This window comes from Myotis brandtii, unplaced genomic scaffold (genome assembly GCF_000412655.1).
Source record: "Myotis brandtii unplaced genomic scaffold, ASM41265v1 scaffold898, whole genome shotgun sequence".
Lineage (NCBI taxonomy): Eukaryota > Metazoa > Chordata > Mammalia > Chiroptera > Vespertilionidae > Myotis > Myotis brandtii.
Genome location: NW_005371683.1, coordinates 1,871,064 through 1,883,115, shown reverse-complemented (window position 1 = coordinate 1,883,115; position 12,052 = coordinate 1,871,064). Strand labels below are relative to the sequence as shown.

Below are 12,052 nucleotides of genomic sequence, written 5' to 3'. Positions count from 1 at the left end.
CCTCCTCTCGGGCCTCTCGCAGGCCACCCACACGGCCGTGGTGTCCAAGCCCCGGGAGTTCGCCAGCCTGATCCGCAACAAGTTTGGCAGCGCCGACAACATCGCCCACCTGAAGGACCCCCTGGAGGACGGGCCTCCCGAGGAGGCGGCCCGGACGCTGAGTGGCAGCGCCACGCTCGTGTCCAGCCCCAAGTATGGCAGCGACGACGAGTGTTCCAGCGCCAGCGCCAGCTCGGCCGGGGTTGGCAGCAACTCCGGGGCCGGGCCCACCGGGGTGCTGGGGAGCCCCAAGTCGAACATACTGTACGGGGCGCCCGGAAACCTGGATGCTCTGGTGGATGAGCTGCGGGAGATCAAGGAGGGACAGTCGCACCTGGAGGACTCGATGGAGGACCTGAAGTCTCAGCTGCAGAGGGACTACACCTACATGACCCAGTGCCTGCAGGAGGAGCGCTACAGGTGGGTGCTCCTCCACCCTCGCCTCCGCCCAGCCACCCCTGGCCTGAGGTGCCGGGCCCCGGGCTCAGGCGCAGGGCTGTGGAGCAAGTGGAAGAGCATCCACAGGGCCCTGTGCTACTGGAAGCCTCCTCCAGTCTGGGCAGGGAGACGGGAGTACAGGCCTATGGGAGGGAGGCTCTGCCTGTCTCAGGAGCTGTGAGCATCCCCACTTGATTGTATGTGCTCAGTGTACAGAAGGGGAAACTGAGGCAGGGACCAGCTACATGGCCTCTCCTCTGGTTAGGAGCACTGACTCTGGAGTCAGGGGACCCGGGTTCAAATCCCAGCTCTACTCTTTACTGTTTACTATTTACTATTGACAAAGCCCTTCCTGCTCTCAGCACCTGGTTCTCTTGTCTGTGCGTGGGAAGAACGTGAATCCCCACTCGAAATGTCTGTGAGGATTGAATGAAACCAAACCTATGAAGTTAAAGGGTGTCAGTCTCCGGCACGTCAGTGTGCATTGAGCTGCAGCCCTGGTCCCTCCTCCCCTCTGCCCACCTGCTCCTCTGCTCTGTGCTTCTCCTGTGGCATTGGCACTCGCTCCCTGGGATTCTTGGGGATTTTATCCTTAGCACTTTTTCTTTTTTAAAAAATTATTTAGCCCTAGCTGGTTTGGCTCAGTGCCTAGAGCATCGGCCTGTGGACTGAAGGGTCCCAGGTTCGATTCCAGTCAAGGGCACATGCCCGGGTTGCAAGCTTGATCCCCAGTAGGGGGCGTGCAGGAGGCAGCTGATCAATGATTCTCTCTCATCATTGATGTTTCTATCTCTCTCCCCCTCTCCTTTCCTCTCTGAAATCAATAAAAATATATTTTTAAAAAATATATTTACTGTTTTGAGAGAGAGAGGAAGAGAGAGAGAGACATCGATTTGTTCTTCCACTCACTTATGCAGTAATTGGTTAATTCTTGTATGTGCCCAACTGGGGATCAAATCAGCAACATTGTACTGGGGGCGCTCTAACCAACTGAGCTGCCTGGCCTTTTTCTTGTTTGTTTATATGAAGGTTTGGAATCCTGCCTGAAAATAACCACCCCCACCTAAGAGTCATCTTTCAATATTTGTGCCTTCAGAGCAGGGATTGTGACTCTATATCCCGATGTGCCCGGCACCCAGGAGAGCATCTTAGCTCAGGGCAAATTCCTTAACCTCTCTGTGCCTCAGTCTTTTTATCTGCAAAATGGGGGTGACTAGTACTTGGCTTGTGGGTTGTGATGATGATCCCATGAGGTAATCTGGGTGAAGTGCTTAGCACAACACCTGCTCCTGAGAAGTGCTGTGTAAGTAGTACCTTTCATTGGTGTCGCTGAACACATGGGGCGGGTTGAGTGACGGTTGAGAATGAATGGAATTGATCCCGGGGAGAGAAGGGACGCTCGAGAGCCAGGCCTGGTGTCACACATTCTCCCTCTGCCAGGTACGAGCGGCTGGAGGAGCAACTCAATGACCTGACCGAGCTTCACCAGAATGAGATGAGCAACCTGAAGCAGGAGCTGGCCAGCATGGAGGAGAAGGTGGCCTACCAGTCCTATGAGAGGGCTCGGGACATCCAGGTACAACCGGGGACCCTTCTTGAGGAGGCCCCAGGTGTGCTGACAGCTGGCAGCAGCCAGAGGGTGGGGCTTTACCAAGTGGGGGATGGCGGGCACAGGCTATTGCATCAGCTGGGGCAGACGGACACATGGGTGAAGCGGGCAGTGTGGGGTGAGGTGGAGATAAGAGCGGAGCGGCCTGGGCAGAGTATGCACTGTGCAGAGGCAAGCTGACTGGCGAGGGCCGCCGGTGCCCCCGGCTCTGTGATGGCAGCCCTGCCCATGAAGGATGGGCGTTCCCAGTGCCTCAAGAGGAAGCTGGGATTGGGCCAGCTCCGCCCCTTCCCACATTAATCAAGACTCCAGTTTGCTACCAGCTTCCTCAGAAAGTCATAAGTAAAGGGCTCTGCCCACCGCTGCAGCTGCTCAGCCTCTACCTGCCTGGCCTGTGGCGGGGGAGCCTGTGCACTGTCCCTCTCTCATGGGCCCACCCTCTGTCCCCACAGGAGGCCGTGGAGTCCTGCCTGACCCGGGTCACCAAGCTGGAGCTGCAGCAGCAGCAGCAGCAGGTGGTGCAGCTGGAGGGCGTGGAGAACGCCAACGCAAGGGCGCTGCTGGGCAAGTTCATCAACGTGATCCTGGCGCTCATGGCCGTGCTTCTGGTGTTCGTGTCCACCATCGCCAACTTCATCACGCCCCTCATGAAGACGCGCCTGCGCATCACCAGCACTGCCCTCCTGGTCCTCATGCTCTTCCTCCTCTGGAAGCACTGGGACTCCCTCACCTACCTCCTGGAGCACGTGCTGCTGCCCAGCTGAGTGGCCAGCTGGTCCCTACCCCGTGCTCCCCTGGCCCCCATCTGGCCCTGGCTCTCCAGGAGGGATCTTGGGACTCCCCACTCCCTTGGACTTTTTCATGTGTCTGGTTTGGCCTCCTGACCAAACTGTTCATTCCAGCAGCTCCTGCCCCTTCTCTGTTCTTGCTTCTGTCTGTCACCTTCTCCCTGTTGGCTAGGGGGGGACCTCCAGAGCAGCCCTGGCTGGAGGTGGTGGGGACATCTGTGGCCAGATGGAGCAGAGGAGGACACCGGCAGGGACTGTTTCGATTGCTTACATTTGCACAAGGATGTCTCCCAGCTGACTGGGATGCAGCCAGGCAGGAAGGCCCGTGAGCATAGGAGCAGGAGAGGGCCGTGCCTCAGCTTCCCCAGGAGGAGCCCACCTGGTGGCCGTCGCTGCTCCCTCTGAGGCTTTGCTGGCCCCAGAGAGAGGGAGGGCCTTCCCAGCCTTGGGCACCTGCTGGGCTGGGCCAGAGAGAAGGTTCGGCCCACCCCTCCTTCCTCCAGAGCTGGTTTGAGGCTGGGTTCTGGGCTGGCCCTTTTGGGAGCTGGAGGATGCAGGCCCTGGAGGCCTGGTGGGTGTGACTTTGGACTGGAGTTTTCCCTGTTCTTCTTTCTGCCTGTCACTGGATCTGCTTTTTCAGGGAAACAGGCCCCAGGGGCCCTGAGCCTCAGCCTAAGCCCTTAGGCCCCTGGGGGCGCGCTCGGCTCTATTTATTTATTTATTTGTTCATCTGTCCCTGATGCCTACAGAGCTGAAGCCAGGGCTTATTCTTGGCTGTCAGGCACTTCCATACCATTTAGCCTCTGGATCATCCTGGCCGGGAGAAGCGGGCATCGCCACCCAGCCCCTCTCCCAAGCAGCCTTTCGAGCCAGGACAGGAGGAGCGAAGCTTCTCTTTTATGTGTCTATTTATTTTGTGTGTGTGTACTTGTGTGGAGGAGGTTGTTTGTGGCTTTATTTTTTTAAGGCTCTGGAGTGTTGTGTATGGTTTCTCTTCACATCCCAGCCTCCCCGTGAGCACTTCCAGGAAGAGAGGGGATTTCTCAGAAAAGGAGAGAGAAATCCCCGAGAACGGGAGGGCAGTGGCTGCCAGCTGTGGACCTTAGGAGAAATAAATAGCCTCTAAATTTTCAGCCTTCCTGTCTTGTGTTGATTGATTAGGCTGTCTCCGTGGAAACCGGGAGTCTCCCCGCTCTCCAGCATTGTGGTGGGTAACACACACCGGGCCTCACCTGTTGGCCTCAAGTCTTCTTCCTCTGGGATCCTGCGTTGAACAAGGGACCAGCTACTTTGCTCAGCCTACGCGAGAGGGCACCTACCTCCTCCTGCCCTCCTGGAGTGCTGTCCACCAGGAGGGGAAGGAGATTTTCTTAGCCGGGAGAAAATCAGCAGCTGGAGGCCTGGACAACAGCTGTCCTGCCCAGAGGTGGCCAGGAGAGGGCAGCATAGTCCTTAATTCTTAGGTTCAGTCCCTAGGGGCCTCTGTTGGCCTTAGTGTGGCCTTATTTGCTCTGTCTAGCCAGAGCTGGAGCAGGGCCTTAGCATAGAGGCCAGGCCCTCTGGCTGTGTCTCCTACTCCTGGCAGTTAAGGGCACCCGCAGAAGGCACTGGGTTCCCGGCAAGAACACTGTGGGAGCTTGAGTCTCCCTAAAAGGAGAAAGATGCTGGCTGCCAGCATTTTAGAAGCAAGAGGGTGGGGAGAGCACCTACCCCGAAGTCCTGGCCCGTAGTGAGTGTACCTGTGGCCAACTCCCATCCTCCCCCCGCCCCCTCCCAGGGCATCTGTTTCCATACCTGTAATACGGGATGGGTGCAGTAGCTGCTAATTTCAAAGGGCTCTGACATTCTGTGGTTCTGTAGGTATGAGAAGTCAAAAGTTTAGCTGCCTCCATGAGGGGACTCCAGGAGCAGGGCCAGGCCCTAACGAGCCCAGAAAGGGCACTATGCTGGTACCATGAGCAGGGCAACATTTTTGTTGTTGCTAATCCCACTGGAGGATATTTTTTCCGTTGCTTTTTCAGAGAGAGAGGGAGGGAGGGAGAGCAAGAAACAACGTGAGAGAGACATATCCACTGGTTGTCTCCTGCACTCACCCCGACCAGGGCTAGGGATCAAACCTGCACCCCAGGTACATGCCGCTGATCAGGTGTGTAGGCCAAGGCTCTAACCACTAAGCAACGCCGGCCAGGGCAGGAGTTTCACCAGGTGACCTCACGGGGCCTCCAACAGTGTCATTCCTGGACCCTGCACCCCCACCCCTTCCTTCCAAGCACATGCACATCTCCCTGGGGGGTACTGGAAGGGAGGCTGCCTGGCTGGGAGCCCACATTCCTAGGCCCTAGGTGGGGGTTTTCCGCTCCAAACTGCAGACATTTTCCACATTCCTCCTCAAGGTCAGGTGCCTTCTCTGTGCTGGCTCTTAATGTCACTGCAGCCACAGTCCACCCTGAAAGGGGGGGCGGGGCAGAGGGGGCAGGCTGTGTTCTCAGCCCATCCTGAGGCTGCAGGCCCGGCAGTTCAGGAAGAGGGGAAGGTCAGCCTCGGCTCTGGTCACCTGCAGAAAGGACCCCTAGGCCCCTTTGCCTCTTCGTGATAACGGGGTGCCCAGGAAAGCCCCGCCCCAACTGGGAGCTGGGTTTTGCTCCTCTGATGATCACTGATGCTTCCTTGTTTGGTCAAAGCCTCCACCCTCTGTAAAGAGGGGATGAGTGGCCCCCATTCTGGACCTGCCTCCCGCTCCTGCCAGGGGTTCGCAGGGTGGCCTCCTCTGGGGGGGACCATCCTCCCTCAGCCGCAGGACCCACAGGCAGGCTCCTCCCCCGAGCATCTGTGTGCTGGTCCTGGCCCCACACCTGGGGGCTCGGAGGGCTCAGTCAGGCCTGCACATCCTGCAGCCTTGGCCTGCCCAGGGCGGGGGCTGCCCGGGCTTGGTGTTTCCTGTTCCAGCAGCACCTGGGCAGGTGGCTGGCCTGGAGCCGCACGCTTCCGGGGCCCACGCAAAACTTGTGCTTCCGCCAGCCGTGTGGAACCCGTGGGGCTGTGGCAGGTGCAGGCTGAGCAAACACCACAGTCAGCGCAGCACCGGGCGAGGGCATGACTTCCCCTGCTTGCAGGTTATTCCGGGGAGCCCAGGAGAGGAGGGATGGAGGGGAGGAGAAGAGACCTGGGCCACAAGGTGGGAGAGGAGAGGCGCTGTTGCTGGGGCACCTGCAGGGATCCTCATGGCTTCATTTCCCGGTGTGGTGGGGCCCCCGAGTGAATTCCAGACCCCAATGTTAGAGCATGGGCTTTGGGGCCCACAGACCTGGGCTCGAATCCCGCCGCTGCCCTTGCCTTAGACAAGGCTCCAGCTGCTCTCACACCAGCCTCCTCATCTGCCGGTAGGAAAGCCAATGACAGGAGAGAGGGCATTCGCAGGACTTGAGCATGTCGCCTAAAACCTAGTGGGACTAACCCAAGGCAGTTCTGGCTACTCCTGCTTCCTGGGTCCAGGCCCCGTCCGAGTGCTGAAGAACCGCTCACAGGAGTCCAAGGCAGACCCTGCAGGGCCACGCAGGATGAGGGGGACTGAAGGTCTTGGCCTCCGATGAGCTTGCTTATTCCAGAGCCGTTGCCTCAGTGTCAGAAACAAGGCGGCCCAGTCCCCAGAGGCCAGCCCCAGCCTGAGAGAGGACGCAGGAGGCCTGCCTGGCCCAGGCAGCGGCCTGTGTGCTGGCCCTGGAGTGGATCAGTGCACAGCATCGAGGGGCCTGGGTTTGCACAGCTGTGTCGCTCACTGGTTGAGTGTCGACCTATGAACCAGGAGGTCATGGTTCGATACTCCGTCAGGGCACATGCCCAGGTTGTAGGCTCGATCCCCAGTAGGGGCGTGCAGGAGGCAGCCGATATCTGTATATATATATATGTATATATATATATTAGTATATATATTAGTATATATATCTATACTAGTATGTATATACTAATATATATTTTAAGAGGCCTAGGTTTGAGTGACTGAGACTCAGCCACTTGCTGGCTGTGAGGTCCTGGGCCTGTTTCCTCATCTGAAATGTGATAATGATTCCAGTGCGACCCGAGTGTCAGGCTGTAATTGAGGCTGAGGAATCTCGGATACTTGGCTATGGGTGCCTGCCCCCACCACACTCAGAGCTCAGAGGGGAGATACCGGTCAGGAGGCCGCTGGACCATCTGAGCCCCTGGGAGGGATCCCACTTGCTCTCGGCCTGAAAGGTTGCAGCCAATCTCCAGATGGAGAGGGAGGAGGAGGTATGGCCCTGCCAAGCATGCCGGGACAGCTGTGGGGAGGGAGGGAAGGCCGGGACTTACCTCAGCACATCTGGACCTGCCGGCTGGGAGATTAAAGGGAGGTGGCTTCTGCCCGGCAGGTGTGGCTCAGTGGTTGAGCGTCGGACCGTGAACCACTGATTGGTCAAACTGTGATTTGACCAATCAAATCACGGTTTGATTCCCCGTTCAGGGCACATACTCGGGTTGTGGGCTCGATCCTGGGGGGGGGTGGGGGGGGATGTAAGAGGCAGCTGATCAATGATTCTCTCTCATCAGTGTTTCTATCTCTCCACACCTCTCCTTCCCTCTCTCTAAAATCAATAAAAATATAAAATAAAATTTTAAAATTATCTTAAAAAAGAGAAAGGAGGTGGCTTCTACGCACAGCCATCGTCTACTCAGGTGTGATTTAAGGGTGTGGGAAGGCCCAGCCCAGACCAAAGTTATGGCAACATCAAACCCTCTTTCGGTCCAGAACCTTACAGCTAACACATGCTTTGTGCGTACACGGATCCACTTTCTTTTCACTACAGCACTAGGGGATGGCTAAAGAGATGCCATTAAACCCCATTTTTACAGACAATCAAACTGAGTCTCAGAAAGATGAGGGAAAACTCCTCATGGACACAGTGGTGAGCGGCAGGCCCAGCACAAACCCAGCCTTGCTGGCAATGTCACTGCCGTAATTAAAGCCTGACACTCACAGTGAGGTGAATGTTGCTTCTTTTTTTTTTTTTTTAAATATATTTTATTGATTTTTTACAGAGAGGAAGGTAGAGGGATAGAGAGCTAGAAACATCAATGGGAGAGAACCATCGATCAGCTGCCTCCTGCACACCTCCTACTGGGGATGTGCCCGCAACCAAGGTACATGCCCTTGACTGGAATCGAACCTGGGACCTTTCAGTCCGCAGGCCGATGCTCTATCCACTGAGCCAAACCAGTTAGGGCTGAATGTTGCTTCTTCATGGACAAATGCAAGTGCTCTCAGGAGGGTAAAGCTTGGGCCATTCACACCTTAGTGTGTGGTTATCCCACACCGCCAGGGAAGGAGGAGGTTAGGGCTTGTGGGGCGAGGAGAAAACACTTTCAAAGAGGCAAAAAGGTGCTCGCTTTGGCAGCACATATACCACTAAAATTGGAACTTTGCAGAGAAGATCAGCATGGCCTCTGGCAAGGATGACACACAAATTCGTGAAGTGTTCCATATAAAAAAAGAGAGAGAGAGGGAGGGAGAGAGAGAGAGAGAGAGAGGCGGAAAGGGAAGACAACACTTCTACAAATTCCATTGACTTTCTAATTTTCCCCAGAACTGGGTTCTTTAAACCTTGAAACCTCAGGCCAATCCCAGAGGAGAAAGGCGAGGGGGTCCCAAGGAACCATTTATTCACCTGGTCAGAAAAGCTGTATACACGTCTGCTTTGCGTAAGACACGGAGGATGCTGAGGTGAGCCAGGCAAACCCTTTCTCTTCAGACACCTGGAGATTTGTCCTGGAAGAGAGATAAAAATAGGTAAATGACGAGGCAGCTGGGTAACTGCTGAAACAGCTGTGATCTAAGGAAGAGCAACCACTGCTGGAGGGGAGCTGGGTTGGCAAGGTTCTCCTCGCTCGATGACACACCCTTCATCATACATTTTTCACCCATCCCAGCGCCTCCTAAGTCTTCCGGCCAGAAAGTCCTGGTGGCCTCATGTACCTCCCTCTTGCCCAGCACTGCCCAGGACACCTGGCCATGCCCAGTGATGCCACCCTGTGACCTCAGCAGCCAGGTGAAGGGCTCTGGGGCCTTTATGGAGTCTCTGGCCAATGCTCCCATTATACGGATGAGGAAACTGAGGCCAAGACAGGGGAGATGACTTGCCCAAGATCACCGAGGTGCGGTGGTGCTGCAGGAGATGTCCCCACCATGACACACAGACCTGGAGGGGGGTGACTGAGGACCCTGTGCTCTGTACGTCGTTGAAGAAGGAAGGTAAAAAGCATGCGGGGAGACCTGACTCCACCCTGAAGAGAGGACGCTCTGAAGCCAGGGGGAAGAGAGAAGGTGGGGAAAACACCTGTCAGGACAGGCTCAGATGGTGACAGGGCCTGAAGCTCATGCTAAGACCTCAGTTTCCCTCCACAGATGACACCCCTGCTGCAGGTGTCTGCTCTCTGTGAACCTCAGTTTCCTCACGTGTGCAACAACCCCGGCAGCCTGCATTCTGAGCTTCCGTGAGCTGTACCCCCCAGAGGCATCGGGAACCAGACTTGAGCTTGATTGGGGGCAGGAGGGAGGCTCTGCCCCTCAGACCAGACCAGGCCCTGCTGAGGGGCAGGAGTGGCACCGTCGGGCACTGACCCTGAGTTACCCTCACTCTTCCCAGGCTCCCCCGGGGCCCTGAGGTAGGGTGGGGTGCTCAACAGGCCTGCTAGGTGAGAACAGGTCTGCGGGAGGTTTAGGAAGGGTGTGGTGGGGAGGGCGTGCCGCTCAAACCCCGGTGTGATCACTCCAGGGGGCACGCCTGCCAGCTTCCTCCGCGGTGCCAGACGGGGCAGGGCAGCTTCTCGCATCTTAGCAAGGAGCGAGGGGAGTTGGACACCCGCTCCTTCACCACCCACCCAATGCCAGCTCACCAGCCCGGCCCTGCTGGGTGCTGGACAAGGAGGGCCCGGGAGCCAAACCCAACTGCCCAGAGCTATGAGGACAGGAGTGAGGAACCTGTCCTCACAGGCCCAGCTGGCCAGAAGCCTGGCCTCCCTCGGCTGCCTCCCCCAGAAGGAGCAGGAGCAGACAACTGCCACAGGTGACTCACCAATGAGCCTTCTTGCCGTTCCCACTCCCGGGGCCAGCCCAGGACAGCCCAGCGTATCTCCCAAGGGGGCTGGAGACCAGCCCTCCTCATGGCCAACTTCTCTGGGTGTCCAGCCCTGCTCCCCCGCTCTGTGCAACAATCAGGGTCCATGGGGGAGGGGGTTATGTTTGCAGCAGATCCTGGCAGTCAGAGCAGATGCCTTTGTGAAAGCAGACAAGGCAACAGGGGCCCAGACCTAGCCCTAGGTTTGCTGTCCTGCCCCCTCCCCCCCACCCTCCACAAGGCAACACCCATTCTCCCCGAGTCCAGGGACTGAGTGGTCATTGTCATTTCTTTTCTTTTCTTTTTTTAAATAAACATCAATGATGAGAATCATTGATTGGCTGCCTCCTGCACTTCCCCTACTGGGGATGAAGCCCGCAACCTGGGCATGTGCCCTTGACTGGCATCGAACCTGGGATCCTTCCGTCCGCAGGCCAACGCTCTATCAACTGAGCCAAACCAGCTAGGGCATCATTGTAATTTCTTCATCTTCTTCCATGATAGAGCTTAGACCCTGCCTCACATTGATTCCCTTCTGAACGACCAAAGATGTGGGGCCTTGGGGAGTCCCAGTCCATTCACTCCCGTGGGATAGAGCTCACGGTTGGAAAGTATTCCCTTTGGCTGAGTTACTGTCCACCTCTGTGGAATCCATTCCCAGCACTTCAAGAACTGCATGTCCCCGCCCCATCCCCATCTAGAATTCTTTGTTCTGAGCCAAATACCTCAGCTTTTCCAGTCATTCCTCCTGAGACTGGTTTTAAGACCATTTGTCAGCTGGCCTGTGTCCTCTGGACACATTTCCATTGATCCGCATTTCTCTTATAACACGGTGGGCACGACGCCTCAGCCGAGGCCAGGCCGGCATGGAGAGTGATACCAAGACCTCACGTCCTAGACTCAGGCACGATGTGGATGCATGAGCTCTGCTGTCTTGCAGGCCTGCTCAGAACTCGGGCTCAGTCAGCATCTCCATGTAGCTGTCTCACCAGGTCCATGTTGGGCGGTATGCACAGGTCACCCAGCCTGCGCTACTGCTGATCCTTGGAGGCCCTCTGCCTGCCTTGTGGGCAGTTCCCTGGCAGATGACTCCCCATCGAGGGAGCCGCCCCAAGGATCAGGCCTCCTCATAGGTTTTTACTTGTGGATTCCTTTCAGGGTCTGATGGGAAACCCCATTCTCTTCCTAGAAAAATGCACTCACTCAAAGTTCTGCAAATGGCAGCAGGACTTTCTGCAGGCCACCCCTAGACCCAGGTTAAGAATTCCCATCTGGAAGCTGATGCCTGAACAATAAACTCGGCGACAGCCTTCTGTTCAAACTATGGGCCCAGGGCGAAGTCAGGAAAATAACCTCCCAGACCAGTGCTGTGCTCAACAGCTCGCCAAGCGTGTTCACGTACATCACCCCAGACAGACCCTAGGGTACAGATTATAATTGAACAAATGAGACATCGAGGTCCAGAGATGTGCAGTGACTTGCCCAAGGCCACACAGCCATCTGGGCAGACTCCTCTACCCACCCGGGGCCTCAGAGAAGCCCAACACAGTGGGGAAGACACAATGGAGAATCTGTCCACTCCTGCCCCGCCGAGTTGGTTGAGCATTGATCTGTGCACTGAAGGGTTGCCAGTTTGATTCCCGGTTAGGGTACATGCCGGAGTTGCAGCATGTATTAAAGGCAATGTATTTATGTTTCTCTCCCTCTCTCTCTCTCTCTCTCTCTCTCTCTCCCTCCCTCCCTCCCTCTAAGTGTGTCCGAGAGTGAGGATTAAAAGAAGAATCAGCTCCCCTTGGCTACCGGGCACACTGGTCCTGGCCTCTGTGGTGAGCTGTGCTTCTAGCAGCCTCCTTCTTGGCAAAGGCAGAGAAGGGCTGTGTGTCAGGCTCTGGCTTGTGGGAGGGGAGGGACAAGGGCAGAACCAGGCCTGGAACCCGAACCTCAGGGACCAAGGGGACCGAGAAAGAGGCTCCGGCCTCCACCTCTCCCAAGAGTGCGGACAGCTCTCTGGGCAGGAGCATACCCTCGGGGAACAACATGTGTTTGGT

General features: G+C 56.6%; 1 protein-coding gene across 1 annotated transcript in view; it reads left to right on the top strand.

Annotated features, from left to right (window-relative positions):
* The window catches only part of TMCC2 (transmembrane and coiled-coil domain family 2), a 12,800-nt gene extending 8,790 nt beyond the window's left edge, over nt 1–4,010 (top strand). Inside the window, 4 exon segments of the mRNA XM_014532559.1 lie at nt 1–3; nt 5–459; nt 1,918–2,053; nt 2,539–4,010. The exon segment at nt 1–3 is cut by the window's left edge and continues 477 nt beyond it. Coding sequence (XP_014388045.1) covers nt 1–3; nt 5–459; nt 1,918–2,053; nt 2,539–2,850 — 906 coding nt within the window. The 3' untranslated portion in view covers nt 2,851–4,010.
* Nucleotides 4,011–12,052: the final 8,042 nt, after the last annotated feature.